This window comes from Phyllobates terribilis, unplaced genomic scaffold (assembly GCF_046119375.1).
Source record: "Phyllobates terribilis strain yellow unplaced genomic scaffold, ASM4611937v1 Scaffold_1__5_contigs__length_1240528914, whole genome shotgun sequence".
Classification (NCBI taxonomy): domain Eukaryota; kingdom Metazoa; phylum Chordata; class Amphibia; order Anura; family Dendrobatidae; genus Phyllobates; species Phyllobates terribilis.
Genome location: NW_027362761.1, coordinates 33,410,634 through 33,428,236, shown reverse-complemented (window position 1 = coordinate 33,428,236; position 17,603 = coordinate 33,410,634). Strand labels below are relative to the sequence as shown.

Sequence of the window (17,603 nt, the reverse complement as noted above, 5' to 3'; positions counted from 1 at the left end):
TATGACTGTATGTCCAAATTTTGCAACGGGGCTCATAGAACTCTTGTTATTCCTCTGGCTAGAACCACTGCCCGGCTTTAATCAGGAAAAGCAAAATATAATACAATTATTAACCACCCTACATTAAATCTGGAGCACTCTAGTGATAAAACAAACATAAACCATGTACAGTCAGGGCTAAAAGTTTTGAGAATGACACCAAAATTATATTTTCACATGATCTGCTGGCCTCTGGTTTTTATTAGTGTTTGTCTGATGTTTACAGTGCTGGCCAAAAGTATTGGCACCCCTGCAATTCTGTCAGATGATACTCAGTTTCTTCCTGTAAATGATTGCAATCACAAATTCTTTGGTATTATTATCTTCATTTAATTTGCTTGCAAGGAAAAAACACAAAAGAGAATGAAGCAAAAATCAAATCATTGATCATTTCACTCAAAACTCCAAAAAAATGCCAGACAAAAGTATTGACTCCCTCAGCCTAATACTTGGTTGCACAACCTTTAGCCAAAATAACTGCGAACAACCGCTTCCGGTAATCATCAATGAGTTTCTTACAATGCTGTGCTGGAATTGTAGACCATTCTTCTTTGGCAAACTGCTCCAGGTGCCTGATATTTGAAGGGTACCTTCTCCAAACTGCCATTTTGAGATCTCTCCACAGGTGTTCTATGGGATTTAGGTCTGGACTCATTGCTGGCCACCTTAGAAGTCTCCAGTGCTTTCTCTAAAACCATTTTATAGTGCTTTTGGAAGTGTGTTTTGGGTCATTGTCCTGCTGGAAGACCCATGACCTCTGAGGGAGACCCAGCTTTCTCACACTGGGCCCTACATTATGCTGCAAAATTTGTTGGTAGTCTTCAGACTTCATAATGCCATGCACACGGTCAAGCAGTCCAGTGCCAGAGGCAGCAAAGCAACCCCAAAACATCAGGGAACCTCCGCCATGTTTGACTGTAGGGACCGTGTTCTTTTCTTTGAATGCCTCTTTTTTTTTCCTGTACACTCTATGTTGATGCTTTTTCCCAAAAAGCTCTACTTTTGTCTCATCTGACCAGAGAACATTCTTCCAAAACGTTTTAGGCTTTCTTAGGTAAGTTTTGGCAAACTCCAGCCTGGCTTTTTTATGTCTCGGGGTAAGAAGTGGGGTCTTCCTGGGTATCCTACCATACAGTCCCTTTTCATTCAGACGTCGACAGATAGTACGAGTTGACACTGTTGTACCTTCGGACTGCAGGGCAGCTTGAACTTGTTTTAATGTTAGTCGAGGTTCTTTATCCACCATCCGCACAATCTTGCGTTGAAATCTCTCGTCAATTTTTCTTTTCCGTCCACATCTAGGGAGGTTAGCCACAGTGCCATGGGCTTTAAACTTCTTGATGACACTGCGCACGGAAGACACAGGAACATTCAGGTCTTTGGAGATGGACTTGTAGCCTTGAGATTGCTCATGCTTCCTCACAATTTGGTTTCTCAAGTCCTCAGACAGTTCTTTGGTCTTCTTTCTTTTCTCCATGCTCAATGTGGTACACACAAGGACACAGGACAGAGGTTGAGTCAACTTTAATCCATGTTAACTGGCTGCAAGTGTGATTTAGTTATTGCCAACACCTGTTAGGTGCCACAGGTAAGTTACAGGTGCTGTTAATTACATGAATTAGAGAAGCATCACATGATTTTTCAAAGGGTGCCAATACTTTTGTCCACCCCCTTTTTTAGGTTTGGTGTGGAATTATATCCAATTTGGCTTTAGGACAATTCTTTTTGTGTTTTTTTCATTGAAGACAAATTAAATGAAGAGAATAATACCGAAGAATTTGTGATTGCAATCATTTTCAGGAAGAAACTGAGTATTATCTGACAGAATTGCTGAGGTGCCAATACTTTTGGCCAGCACTGTATATCACATACAGAAATATAATTGCAATCATATTATGAGTACCAATAAGTTATATTGACAGTTAGAATTGGTTAATGCAGCAAGTCAATATTTGCAGTGTTGCCCCTTCTTCTTCAAGACCTCTGTAATTCTCCCTGGCATGCTCTCAATCAACTTTTGGACCAAATCCTGACTGATAGCAGTCCATTCTTGCATAATCAATGCTTGCATTTTGCCAGAATTTGTTGGTTTTTGTTTGTCCACCCGTCTCTTGATGATTGACCATAAGTTCTCAATGGGATTAAGATCTGGGGAGTTTCCAGGCCATGGACCCAAAATCTCTATGTTTTGTTCCATGAGCCATTTAGTTATCACCTTTGCTTTATGGCAAGGTGCTCCATCATGCTGGAAAAGGCATTGTTGGGCGCCAAACTGCTCTTGGACGGTTGGGAGAAGTTGCTCTTGGAGGACATTCTGGTACCATTCTTTATTCATGGCTGTGTTTTTAGGCAAGACTGTGAGTGAGCCGATTCCCTTGGCTGAGAAGCAACCCCACACATGAATGGTTTCAGGATGCTTTACAGTTGGCATGAGACAAGACTGGTGGTAGCGCTCACCTCTTCTTCTCCGAATAAGCTGTTTTCCAGATGTCCCAAACAATCGAAAAGGGGATTCATCAGAGAAAATGACTTTGCCCCAGTCATCAGCAGTCCACTCCCTGTACCTTTTGCAGAATATCAGTCGGTCCCTGATGTTTTTTTCTGGAAAGAAGTGTCTTCTTTGCTGCCCTCCTTGAAACCAGCCCTTGCTCAAAGAGTCTCCGCCTCACAGTGCGTGCAGAAGCACTCACACCAGCCTGCTGCCATTCCTGAGCAAGCTCGGCACTGCTGGTAGTCCGATCCCGCAGCTGAAACAGTTTTAAGATACAGTCCTGGCGCTTGCTGGTCTTTCTTGGGCGCCCTGGAGCCTTTTTGACAACAATGGAAGCTCTCTCCTTGAAGTTCTTGATGATGCGATAGATTGTTGACTGAGGTGCAATCTTTGTAGCTGCGATACTCTTCCCTGTTAGGCCATTTTTGTGCAGTGCAATGATGGCTGCATGTGTTTCTTTAGAGATAACCATGGTTAACTGAAGAGAAACAATGATACCAAGAACCAGCCTCCTTTTAAAGTGTCCAGTGATGTCATTCTTACTTAATCATGACTGATTGATCGCCAGCCCTGTCCTCATCAACACCCACACCTGTGTTAATGGATCAATCACTAAAACGATGTTAGCTGCTCCTTTTAAGGCAGGACTGCAATGATGTTGAAATGTGTTTTGGGGGTTAAAGTTCATTTTCTGGGCAAATATTGACTTTGCAAGTACAGTAATTGCTGTTAAGCTGATCACTCTTTGACATTCAGGAGTATATGCAAATTGCCATTACAAAAAATTAAGCAGTAAACTTTGGAAAAATTACTATTTGTCTCATTCTCAATACTTTTGGCCATGACTGTATATGGAGAAAGGTGGGGTGTGCCAGTTTAGCAGACTCATGTGACTAATTGAGCTTTATAAGACCTGTTTGTGCCAAATGACCTAAGGCAATAAATAATCCAATTTACAACAATACACTCCTTAACTCCTTACAGTGCATCAGCAAAATTACAAATGTCTTGGCATGCTGATTATATGTTAGCTCAAAGGTACTAACTACGTGTTTTTGAATGTCATTCTCTTACTTCCCTATATGTCTAATGAATGAATTTTCTTTACTGAAGTGAAACCATATTAAAATACAGTGGCTCAGTGATTGGCATTGTTACTCTGTAGAGCTGGGGTCCTGGGTTCAAATCCACAATAGACAACATCTGCAAGGAGTTTGTATGTTCTCCCCGTGTTTGCGTGGGTTTCCTCCAAGTACTCCTGTTTCCTCCCACACTCCAAAGATAAACTGATTGGGAATTTAAATTGTGAGCCCCAATGGGGACAGTGATGATAATGTCTGTCAAATAATGCACAGATGACACATTGTTTGGGTATACCTTAAGATTAGCAAATAAAAACAGAAATTCGGTTACAGGGGTTGTCTCAATCAAGACAAGCCATTTCTATATACCCTATTATGGCAAAAATGTGCTCCACTTGGCGCTTAGGTGTCAAGTTAGAGAGCATGGGCTATTATTAACCCCTTATCGCCAAAACCTGTTTTCACTTTCCTGACAGAGCCTCATTTTTCAAATCTATCATGAATCACTTTAGGTTAAGTTTCCATGATGAGTCTTTGGTGAGTTTTTGAAGCTGCAAATTTTCACTGAATATAAAACACAGTGTCTTACAGTTCCAACAAAATGTATGAAACTTATTGAAATCTCATGCCAATGGTGGATTTTTTACGCAACCTAAACTGACCTGTGGTGCGTGTTTTAATCCACATGTCAATTTCTCTTGTGGGTACACTGTTCGGCTTTTCCCCATAGAATTGCATTAAATGCGGGAAATCCACATGTAAAAAATATATATGAATTTTTAGTGCATTTCCACTGCATTTTGAGACAGGAATTCATGTAGAGGTGTAATGACAATTTTTGACCCTAAGTGTGGATGCAAAATTACTGTTTATTCACTAAAATGTTGCTTTTACCTCATTTTAACAAGGATAACAGGACAAATGGATAACAAAATGTTTTAACCAATATCTCCTGAGTGTGACCTGAACACTTGCCACATTGAAGAGAAGTTGGGTAACAAATTTTACCATATTGCCTTTGCAGTGCTCTGGAGGTGCCCAAAAAGCAGAAAACCACCATAAGTGACTCTTTTGGAAACTGCATCCCTCAAGAAATTCATCTGTGGGTGAGGTGAGCATTTGTATCCCATAGATGCTTCACAGATTTATTTAATGTCGTGTGAAAAGAAAAAATATTTTTTTCCCCTAAAATAATCCATTATTGTAAATATTTTACTTTCGCAAGGGATATTAGAGATTTAGGAGACAATGGATCACACAATTTATAAGGCAATACACAATACCCAAGATGTAATTGGAAACTAATGTTTGGGCATAGGGTAGGTGTTGGAATAGAAGAAACGCCATTTGGCTTTTGCAGTGCAATTTGAGAAGCAGCGCCATTTATCTTTTGGGCACAGATTTTCTTGGAGTAGCATGCACGTTCAATTTTCTGAGCTCCTAAGGTGCCAGAATAGCAGTAGTTCCCAAAAAGTGATCCCATTCTGCAAATTACATTCAGGGATTTGATCTAATGTTATGGCTCTTTCTCATCTGCGTATAAATCGGACGAGTGCAATCCGATAAAAAATCGGAGTGCACTCTGACCAATGTTATTCAATGATTCAGTGCTATTCTGCGATTTTTTTTTTCTCATCTTGAATCTGGATGAGAAAAAAAATCGCAGCATGCTGCGAGTGGCCACGTATATCGGACAAGACTCGCCAATGCAAGTCAATGGGTGCAAGAAAAAAATCGCACGGCACAAGGACCATGAGTGTGCCGTCTGATTTTTACGCACACATCTTAAAGGAAACCTGACATTTCATTGGCCAAGTACAGTAAATTCACAGCTTGAACCGTTAGAATAGATAGATAGAAATATGTCAGTGAGATGCATAATCAGTGCTTTGCATGTGTAGTTTTCTGTTCTTGTATTTAGCTAATAAATAAATGAAAAAAATGGCATGGGGTCCGTCTTATTTTTAATAACCAGCTAAGGGAAAGCAGACAGCTGCTGGCTGATATTGACAGGCTGGGAAGGTCCATGGATGTTGGCCCCTTCCCAGCCTAATAAGATCAGCCCTTAGACGCCCCAGAAATGGCACATCCATTAGATGCACAAATTATGGTGCTTAGCCTTGGCTCTTACCAATTGCCCTGGTGCGTTGGTTATCGGGGTAATGGTTTTGGGGTTAATGTCAGCTGTGTAATGTCAGCTAACAGCAAGCCCAGGGGTTAGTAATAAAGAGGTGTCTATCAGACAAAAAGAAACACACACACACAAGTCCTATATTTGTAAAAAGCACTCCCTGACAAATTCCCCCTTTTACCCATTTAATACCATAAAAAAATAATCACAGGGTCCTCCGATGTCCATATGGAGGTCCAATGACTATCCCCATCTTCTTTGTCCAGCTTATGGAGCCCCGTTCAGAGAACGCAGTTCCATATACTGGAGCTGCAGCCACTGCCAGTTCTCACACTGCATAGCTCGAGAATCCAGCTGCTGTGACAAGCGGTGACATTAGTAAGGTTACTGCAGTTCAGCGGCTGTGAACTGCAATAACCTAACTGACGTCACTGCTCATCACAGCAGCTGTGTTCTGTTGCTACGCAGCATGAGAACTGGCAGTGGCTGCAGCTACAGTCTACGGAGCTGCGATCTCTGAACGGGGCTCCATAAACTAAACGTAGAAGATGGGATTGATGTGGGACCTCCATATGGACTTCGGCGGACCCTGTCGATTATTTTTTTATGGTAATAAACGGGGAAAAGAGTGAATTTATTGGGGAGTGTTGTTATGGATTTGGGAGCCATGTTGCTTTTCCAGCACCTATGAGCTAATAGTAAAGTAGTAAACATTTTATTTTTCCATTGACAGATATTAGATCAGAGTCTCAGCTTTTTTTTGTGGAATGAATTGAAGTTTTCATTAGTATTATTTAGGGCTACATAACATTTTTGATCACTGTTTATTCTAATATTTGAGAGACAGGATGAACAAATAAACAACTATTCAAGAATTATTGTCAATTCATACTGTGTTGCAGTGTGGACTGCTTCATTTGCTCTACCCGTTTAGTTTCCTCAGCACAGACGTGCCCCACGAATGCACTGTCTGACTCCCCCTGGTAGCATGATTGTTTGTGCATTGCTAATGTGATGACGCTGTCCTCCCACCCATCATGCTCAGAGCTCGTCTGTCACATCATAATGGGGATTTGAACATCATGCCGAGGTGAGAGCAGATTTGCTGCACACAGGTGATCATTCCATATAAATAATGCCCATGTTTTAGCCATGCCACCTGACAAAGCCCAGATCACTCCCCTCCTTCCTCTATTTGGTTTTTCACTGGCTTACTATGCCTTAAAAAAGTTGTTCATGACTTTTATATTGATGGCCTATCCTTAGGACCTCACTTGACCTCAGGTGCAACTAAGCAGGATTCCTGCAATGCCTTGCAGTTATAAATCATCACATATTATAGCGCAGCCAATCAGGAGGGACTATTATAGCCTGTATAAAATCCAAGGCAGGGAATTCTGCAGCCATTTTAGGTTGATTTAGGATAGTGAGGGGACGTCACAGCTCAATGGAAAAATGCTGTAGATGGTAATGTGTTGTACAACTGCAGCACTGAAGAAGATGAGTATAGTACTTTGCGAATAATACCGAGATTCAATTGTTAAATGGAATGAAGAGAAGGCTGGAACGCAAGTTAAGCACAAAATAGGGTTTTAACTCATAAAAACTTGATATATATAAAACGATTCCACGCTCACCTTGTAAAATTGCAGTTCGCAGCAATATAAAAGCATGTACCATGGATCAAACAGACCGGGTCAAAGAACATGTGGATTCAAAGCAGTTTTCTTTGCGCTGCTAGTAAGTCCACTTGGAAAGATGTACTTGAGATGAAAAACTCCAATGAAGGATTTTTATTATTAAAGATTATGAAATCAACGCGTTTCGAAGTTTATCTAACTTCTTCATCAGGACAGGGTATAACCAAACTGGAGAAACATTACAGACCATCAGTTTTATGCCTCATAAATTCAAAAAAGAGCGCAAAAAGGAAACGCATGACAGAGTGGGTGTCAAAGTTCAGTGGCGCATCAGCATATGGCACAAATCATGAAAGACATGGAGAACATGAAACATGAAAAAAACATATTTGCTAAACATTTAAAATAAATAAATTAATTGTAAATATGCACAGAAAAAAAATGATATATACTTTAGAATACTCTTTAAAAATCCATCCCATCAAACTGGCTACTTCAGAACAAATGTCTTGCTGGTAAACCATGTTAATATTATGAAGTGCCACTCTAGGCTATGATCTCCTACTTAGAAAAAAATCTAGCACTAAAAAAGAAACAATGACAGGAAATCATTTGAATGCGGTAGCTAGAAGTACATCTTTCCACGTGGACTTACCAGCTGAGCAAAGAAAACCGCTTTAGATCCGCATGTTCTTCGAATTGTTAAATGGAGAGATAGGAAAGGTGCCAGCAACAGCTGTGCCACGCTCAGTGTGATTGATCAGTGATCTGGTGCAGCTGGCATTTGTCCTGCTGAAGTTGATATACAATTGTATATTTTCTCCAGAATATAAATGTGAAATCAATGGCAGTCAGAGACAAGTATGCTAGCTTGGCACAAGCAGCTGTACTGAATTTTTGCATTTCTTTTGCAATTCTTTTTGCCAAGGTGGGTTTTTTTTTTTTTTTTAGAAAAAAAAAATTGACCAAAATACTGTGACTTGTCTACTTCACAAAGTGTGTACTTCGCAGCCAGTTCTTATTTTACTAGTCAAATTTTACATCTCTACACGCCACTCCAATTCACCACCCTGTTACAATAGCTGGCATTTTGATCGTGCACCTACCTAGCATTTCTTATTTTGTCAATGTCGAGAACATGATTGAACTTTGTAGACATTTAACAGGGCATGTATGATTTTACACACCTGTTTTACTAGTCTAATTTGAAACTCGTACATGCCGCACCTATTCTGCAGCATATCGCCACATTTAGCTTTTAGTTTTCTGTATGTGTACCTAGATAGTATTTCTTGTTTCAACCTTTTTGGCTAGGGCTGAATAATTGAGGTTGAAAAGATTGTTAAAACTTAGAGTGTAAAAGAAAAAGTGTCAATGGACGGGGTAGCGTGAAAGAAAAAATTCCATACCCAGACCCCAGGCAAAGATACTTAAGGCAAGGGACAGGTCTTCTTTAAGATCACCAAGATTGCTAAGTAGAATTAGTTTGTTATAACAATAAATTAATGTTCTCATTCTTTATAAAATAAACCTTTTTTTTTTCAGGCAGTTCAGTTTGTATCCAGTGACAACACAATTTAAATTTCACTCCATATACGAAACAGAATGTGGCTGCTGGAGAGGATCCGAGGCACAGTGGATCATAGCAGTGGTCGACAGGCAGGAGAATCTGGTGACAAACAGTCAAAAGGTGGATCATACAGCAATGTTCTGACTCCAGACAAGATTCCTGACTTTTTCATCCCACCAAAACTTACTAGTATACCAGCAGAAGGTGGAGCTGAAGGTGCTTCAGCAGGTGAAGGAGTACAGTCCAAACCTAATATAGGCACCTCTGCTTCTGAACAAAACTTGTCAGGAAGACGTCCACAACGTAGCCCTCGTCTTCCAACCAAAACTACTTCAGAGAGCAGAAACCTTGTAAAAGCTGCTAACCGGCACATCATTCAGATTGAAAGTGCAGATGAGTGGGCTTCAGAGGAAGATTTGGGTACAAATGCAGACCCACAATCTCAAACTGCCATGTCTCTTCCGTATGTTCCAAAGGCCCAAACATCATATGGTTTTGTGACTCTAATGGAAAGTCCACATACCAGACGTAAGGAATCTCTTTTTCACACTGACCAGGGTTCTCTTTCTCCATGTCCATCACAGTCTAGTTCTCCTAGTTCTCAGAGACGAAGTGGAACAGAGGGAGGATCCCAGCTAAACACTTCAGATTTTGGAATGTCTTTGATGAATCCATACCGGTATTTTAGTGGTGGTGAAAGTGATACCTGCTCCTCAGCTGAGTCGTCACCATTCAGTTCACCTTTACTTTCGCGCTCAGTATCTCTGCTGAAAATATTCACACCAGACACACAGTCAAAACTCATTAAACTTAAGCACTCAGTAGCTAGAAATAGTTCACTATCCACAGATGAGTGCAGTTCTGCTGACACTAGTCCCAGCATGCCTAGAAGAAGAGTAAGAGGTGCCAAAGGAGCTGGCATAGGTTCGGGACAACAAGGTGTGCTACCTTTGGACCTTCTACAGAAGGAACACAATGTGGGACTCAGCAAAGGAGGTAGTATGAGACTATCAGCAGAGTATGACCCATCTAATGCCCGTCTCAGAGTACGGTTAATCGCGGCGGAGCATCTCTTTGACAAGCTCTGTGATCTGAAGGGAGTAAACTGTTGTGTGGTTCTCTATCTGAATCCTGGTAAAGTTCACCGGCAGAGAAGCACTATTATAAAGAATAGCCGAAACCCAGTGTTCAATGAAGACTTTTTCTTTGATGGCTTGGTGGCTGGAAGTGCTAAAAAGATGTCACTTAAACTAAAGGTGCTGAATAAGGGAAGCAGCCTTAAAAGAGACACTCTTCTTGGAGAAAAAGAGATCCCACTGACCTCACTTTTGCCCTTTCTTTGAGAAAGGAACAGCTGTGGTGGAATGCATGGTGTGAGAGAGAGAGCTTCTTGTGCCCTGCGGTGGAGAATGGATGCACCTACTAGTTACCAGATGAATTACCATCCTGTATATGATGGCGCAACGCCCTGCAGAGCACTGCACTAGAATGCAGAAGGTAGTTCTTCTATGGCTACAAAAACTTGCACGCCTTCATTCAGAAAATGGCATAGCATTGAGCTTCCAACTTCAAGCTTTAGGGACCTTCATGTTTTGAAAAATCAAACCTGCATAAGACACAGGCTTAAAGAAAAGTAAACTCAGATGATGAAGAAACATTAATAATATATCTACAGAACACTGTGCAATGCACCGATTTCTAGAAATCAAAGCCTGCTTATAACCAAGAGACTTTGCATTTCAAATACATTCTCATGGGCAAAACCTGGCGATTATCTTTTAGACAAAGGAGCACATTAAATATAACCTCTTGTTACAGCTGCCATATGTACACATATTAAAGGCATGTGTTGTATGGCTGCATGAGATCAGAGTCGTTCTGCGTGCTTGCATAGCAACAGTAGGCATACTCCACATGTACTTTAGATGAATCCAGTTTTAACTGAATAAATTGGCAGCTTAGCCTCTGGTTATATAATATTAGTTATTTTTATATTTTGTATCTTAGCAGTAGCTAACATGCAGGAACAGAAACTTCAAGGCATCATCAGTTAGCCAGAGTCTGACTGGCACATGCCATTGTATCCCATCACAGCCAACAGGACAGGACCTCTCACAGCTTGTCACTATTGACCTATAAAAGGTAGATCTCTGGCAACTGACTTGATTTCTGTGTGTTCTGCCATGTATAATGCAGCATAATATAGTATTATTGGATAAGGATTCTCTCATACCAATATTAGATGCTTCCAAATATTCTCCAGGTGTCCGATGTACTTTTCACCATCTGGATGGACAGAAGACCCAGCAATCTTCCTTTAAGCAATTGTTCCTACCTTTTGCATAAACTACATCCATTTCCTTAATGGACATTTCAGCTCTCCCACAGAGAAAGAATTGTTTGATCGTATGTGTTCTTTCTGTTTCACACCTAGAATTTAAGAAGATGCAGCGTGAGTATTTACATCATACACATTCATTGTGCAGATGGTAAATTCATAAGGTCAAACATTCCCATATGGGTAAATGAATGTGAAATGAGACACATGAAAAATGATTAACCCGTATAGCAGCTCAGCCTTTAACTCATTTTTAATAAACTAAAGATCTAAAGTCCTTGTTTGAGAATAGGTCAGTGACTACCAGATAGAAACTTGGCCAGCTGTGGTCATGTACAAACATGGAAAAATGGAAGTTCCTATTTACTTTTTTTTCCCCTGGCTATGTGTCTTATCCCTTTTTTATAGAACAGTTTTATGTTACGTAAAGACTACCTATTACTAGCTATAATTTTTTTTTTACTGATATATAAATCTAGTGTTGTTAGTCAACTGGTCATGGTCATAAGAATTAGAGGGGTGATGAGGAACACATCAACTTGACGAAAAAGACTAGAGCTACATAAAGGGAAGAGAGGGCCATATCATGGTAATAGAGAAGAGCAGGGACTAGAGAAAATATACACCAGATTCAGGAGAACAGCTGCATTTACACCAGGTAAAAAAATACATATTTATGGCAACTGACAGATCTTCTTTAAAGTGATTTTCTGTTTCCATAGTTCAATGTAGCAAAGCCTTTAATTATTTGAAAAATAACGCAATCAACCTTACTTACAACTGCCACATCAGTGTCACATCTCCGCTGCTCCCCATTGGTCTTTCTTAACATGGCTGCAATAGTGAGATCATGTCAACAGCAACAGTCACTAGGCCAAGTGGTGATGTCAAGGTAGACAGCATGAGACCACTAAGCCCAGTGTTTGGCTTGAGTAGTCATGTGCCGTAGACATGTCACCACCTCTACAGCCTTGTCAACAAAAACCAGGGGAAGCATCAGACAAGAGGCACTGGAGCAGCTATGAAAGTGGAAAACCCCTTTAAGAACCATCTACATTGAGGAAATTTGCAGAAGGATGAAAATATTACATGGACCCCTATATTAAAGTGTATTCAATGACTGAGATTATTGATTTTACAGTGCTTTATTGTGTGCCATTTGATGCTATTTTTGTAGCTGAAACTACAGTAGGAGTGGATTAAAGAAAATCAGATGAAGTAGAGCTGTTCATCTCCTCTTGACAAAAATCCTTAAAAACTGCTTCAAGAAGCTGCTTCAAAACAGCATGTGTAAAAGTCCGCTTAGGGCACAACTATCTCTCTTTATTCTTTCATTATCAAAACCTGATGAAAGCAAATCACTTTGCACTAGTGTAACATAATAGTCATTGTGAGGTTTTTTTTAACTCTTTTTCTAATCATCTAGTTTGAACTTACAGACTTTTTTCTATCTCATCACAGTAGTATTAAAGAGAATGTGTCATCAGAAAATGACCATATGCTTAAAATGTAATATTACATGTACTTTTTTAAAAGTTTAGATTTTTTTATTTTCCATATCAATATCTGTGCTAAAAAAATCAGAAAACTTTTAATATGCACACTGGCCACTATGTCTAATACTTAACTCATACCACCTGTCCAGTCTCACTATCACAGACAGGATTATAATAATAAGTAACGCCTCTGTATACAGTAGATAACAGGGTCTTCCATTCACAATAGGGGATGGTCACAGCTCACTTCCTCCTTATTCCTTCACAATGACCTTTGCCCAGAACAGAGCATAACGTCCTTGTATACAAGTCAATAGAGTCATAGCTATCAATTGATTATTAGAACAGTAAACTACTTCATGATTACCTACTATGATAAGGCAAGGTAGACAAATATTTTAATAACTTATACATTGTGCACAGACCAGGCATGATAGTACACTGACTGCCCACGGGGTCCACAATGCAGACATGTAGTCCATCCATGTGCCTCCATCTGGTACCAACTTCATACAGCATATATTATACAAGACCCGATTTAGACAAATTTGGGGTTTGACATTAAGTCAAGTGCGTGTTAGGGTATTCTAGGAGCACACCCATCTATAGTTTTTTTTTAAATGTGTATATATGCATATATGCATGTAATGTAGTGTGAGTGTGTTAATATACTCACCTACCACCGCTCTTTCCGGGATCCAGCACTGTTCTGCTCCTCTTCTGAGTGATGTCACTGCAATTGCGACTATCCGGCTCACTCTCTCCTCTATGTGTGAGCCGTAAGTCTCTTATACAATGTAAGTCTATGAAGCCTTGTCCTGATGCTCCATCCGCTTACATTGTAATCGACAATTCCGGGTCATGCAGAGCGCAGTGTGACTCGGTGTCTGCAAAGGGGTGACGTCACTGAGAAGAGGATACTCAAAGATGGCACTAGGTAAGTATATTAACAGACTCGCACTACATTAGATCACATATACACACATTTTAAAAAAAATATTTAGCTAGGAGTGCTTCTTTAACAAATTCCCATAAAAAAACCTCATGGCATATGCCCCCCGCCATACACAAAATGTAATTTATATACATTGATATATATAGTTATGAACTAATCCCACTATATCGCGCTCTGTAATAATACCCTATTTTTGCACCCTAGAAAATAAAAAAGTGGGCAGTTTGGTTGTGTGGGGGCACACAGGAGGCTAATAATACTGCTTTTGGAGCTGAGAGGGGGTATTTTTAACACCCTTTTTCTACTCAATAATAATTGCAACTCTGTTTTGTGCCTCAACACAGGAAAAGTGTCCACCGTGGTGTTCAGTAATGAAAAATAGAATGGTCCTGCTTGCTCAGGGCTACCTGCTCTGGATCCCCAAGAGATGGTGACCACGGGCAATTGCTTAATCCCTCATTCATACTATGACCCTGGTATATTAAATTAATGGCAAGTGTTGATACAATTTATGTTAAAAAAATTCAGTTAGCCCCTCAGTGAGGATCTGTGTGATGTCTTGAGGTTTTGTGCACGGTCTTGCCATCTTGCAGGCCACAGACAGAGAGTAATAGGCCCACTAAATTTAACTTGTCCAATAGGGTTTATGTGATATGAATCATGTGTATGGGAACTCATATATGCATTCTGTAAATAGACTGATGTTGCTTAACATGCTAACTTAAGTTAAATGGTAAACTCAATTTGTATAGCTTATAAATGAACTTCATCAAATACTGTATATCAAAATAATTTAAATAATACATTTACAAAGTGTTTCCATTCAATGGACAGTTTATAGAATATTTTCTGTCCTTTAGTTTTGTGTTCCCCAACCTGTGACTTAGTAGGTAGATGTGATTCTTGAACTCCTAGTATGTGCCTCTCAGCTGTTGGCATGCAAATACTGAATGATAGACATAAAAAGTGATATACAGTCATTGCAGAAAGTGTTGGCACCCTTGAAATTGTTCCAGAAACTTTTTTTATTTCTCCCAGAAAATTATTGCAATTACACATGTTTTGTTATACATATGTTTATTTCCTTTGTGTGTATTGGAACAACACAAAAAAAACAAGAGAAGAAAAAAAGACAAATTGGACCTCATTTCACACTAAACCCCAAAAATGGGCTGGACAAAATTGTTGGTACATTTCCAAAATTGTGGGTAAACAACTTTGTTTCAAGCATGTAATTTTCATTCAAACTCACCTGTGGCAAGTAACAGGTATGGGCAATATGAAAAATCACACCTGAAACCAGATGAAAAGGGGAGAAGTTGACTCAATCTTTGCATTGTGTGTCTGTGTGTGCCACACTAAGCATGGAGAATAGAAAGAGAAAAAAGAACTGTCTGAGGACTTGAGAACCAAAATTGTTGAAAAATATCAACAGTCTTAAGGTTACAAGTGCATCTCCAGAAATCTTGATGTTCCTTTGTCCATGATGCAATACATAATTAAGATGTTTACAACCCAAGGCACTGTAGTTGGAAGTGGACGGCAGAGAAAAATTGCTGAAAGGTTGCAACGCAGGATTGTCCGGATGGTGGATAAGCAACCCCAATCAAGTTCTGAAGAAATTTAAACTGTCCTGCAGGCTCAGGGTACATCAGTGTCAGCACGAACTATCCATCGACATTTGAGTGAAATTAAATGCTATCGTAGGAGACCAAGGAGGATCCCACTGTTGACACAGAGACATAAAAAAGCTAGACTGCAGTTTGCCAAAATGTACATAAGTAAGCAAAAATCCTTCTAATAAAGCTTTCTGTGGACAAATGAGACCAAGATAGAGGTTTTTGGTAAAGCACATTGTAAAGATCTGAGGTTGTGGGTTGTAAGTAATCACCTAGGCAGGTTAACAATGCAACAATATTTTATTGATCACAGCCATGGTAATAAAGCAATTCCAGGTAAATGGCCAAAATACAGTTCTCTCAGTCCTCAAGTTCCCAATCTGGGTTCAGTAGTTCCACTGGCTTTGTATCAGGTCACACTCACTGTCTCCCAACTTTTGGTTGGCCCACAGATTTCGTATCTCCAGCCAGTATAGTCTGTAGCCACAGTCCATGATCCTCTAGACTGCAGATAAAATGATGAAAGCACAGGTATCCAGTAGCAGCAGTCCTTTTAAGAAAGTTTAAATCCAAACGACATAATCCATAATGGTAACATGTTTATCCATCCATCCTTCCAAGTCCACGGTCTCCATCCTCTTCCTTCAATTCTTCCACACAACTCTGACTAAAACATGTCTGTCCTTTCTTTCTCTGGGATCAGTCCCAGGTCAGAAGTGATCACCCTCCCCCTTAAGCATTTACTGTTAGCTAAAAACAATGAAGAATATTCTAGAAGCCTTCATCTGAGACTGCATGTAAGACCCCCTGTGATGACGGCTCCACTATGTCTACAATCTACACACATAATGAGATTATTGGCTGTTGGAACAATGGTTAGATACTCCTGAGATACAGATATCCTGAGATACAGATTAGTGGAATGCTGGACATTTTACAAGTGAATCTAGTGCACATACTGACAAGTTAGCAGAACTATATAAAACATAACGAGTAAATCACTAATAAAACACAATAATAATATTGACAAAAATGGTAGTCCATTGCTGACAAAGTATCATAGTCTTTAGTAAGTGGGCAGCTCCTCACACACATCATTCTAGTGTTTACCGAAAATGGAATGAGGCCTACAAAGAAAAGAACACATTACCTACAGTCAAATATCGTGGAGGTTCAAAAATGTTTTGGGTTGTTTTGGTGCCTCTGGAATTGGGTGCCTTGACTGACTGTGTGCAAGGCATCATGACATCATGAAAATTAACATAGGATTTTGGGTAGTGCCCAGTGTCAGAAAGCTGGGTTTGCGTCCTAGGTCATGTGTCTTGAAAATGACCCCAAACATATTTCAAGAAACACTCAGAAATGGATGGAAACAAAGCGCTGGAAAGAACTGAAGTGGGCAGCAATCAGTCCGGATCTAAATCCCATTGAAGACCTGTAGAGAGATCTTAAAATTGCTGTTGGGAGAAAGCATTGTTCAAATATGAGCGACCTGTAGCAGTTTTTGCAATAGTAGAATGGTCAAAAATTCCAGTTTAGAGGTGTAAGAAGCTTGTTGCTGGTTATAGGAAGCAACTAATTGCAGTTATTTATTCCAAAGGGTGTGCAACCAAATATTAAGTTCAGGGTGCCAACAATTTTGTCCGGCCCATTTTTGGGATTTTGTGTGAAATGATGTCCAATTTTCCTTTATTTCCTGTGTTTTTTTTGTGTTGTTCCAATACATATAAAGGAAATAAACATGTACAACAAAACACATGTAATTGCAATAATTTTGTGGGAGAAATACTTCATTTTCTGGAACAATTTCAAGGGTGCCAACACTTTCGGTCATGACTGTATATCTCTATAAAATAGAATAATCACAAATGCATTTTGCAGGGGTGTAACTAGAATTCTTAGGTTCTCCATAGCAAAGTTAGATGGAGCTCTACCAACTAATGAAATTTATAGGGAGTCTATGACTCACAAAAGTTGCATTAATTAGCTGAATAGTGATATGGAAGACTTAATCCTTATAAAATTCTAAAAGTCATACTAGCATTGTACATGTTAGTGAGAGTGCCTGAGAAAATTACTTTTAATTCAAATGCAAAAGATGTGGCTTGGGGGGGCACCTTTGACAGCACCAAGGGCTCAATGCACCGTTACATCCTGTCAATTTGCATTTTAGGGCCATTTTTCAGTTTCTGTCCTGAGCGATTGCTGCCTAAGCTCAGTCTGCATATCTGCACATGCGCAC

At 39.8% G+C, this 17,603-nt stretch overlaps 1 protein-coding gene across 5 annotated transcripts in view; it reads left to right on the top strand.

The window, feature by feature from the left end:
* C2CD4C (C2 calcium dependent domain containing 4C) overlaps positions 1–17,603 on the top strand; it is a 104,517-nt gene that overhangs the window by 74,788 nt on the left and 12,126 nt on the right. For 3 of the 5 annotated variants that reach the window (XM_073660711.1, XM_073660713.1, XM_073660712.1), the window contains 2 exons: positions 4,637–4,723; positions 8,929–17,115. In XM_073660711.1, coding sequence (XP_073516812.1) covers positions 8,989–10,296 — 1,308 coding nt within the window. In that variant the 5' untranslated portion in view covers positions 4,637–4,723; positions 8,929–8,988 and the 3' untranslated portion in view covers positions 10,297–17,115. Of the gene's footprint in view, positions 1–4,636; positions 4,724–8,928; positions 17,116–17,603 lie in introns of those variants that run through there. The other 2 variants (XR_012256398.1, XM_073660714.1) reach the window with 2 other exon arrangements.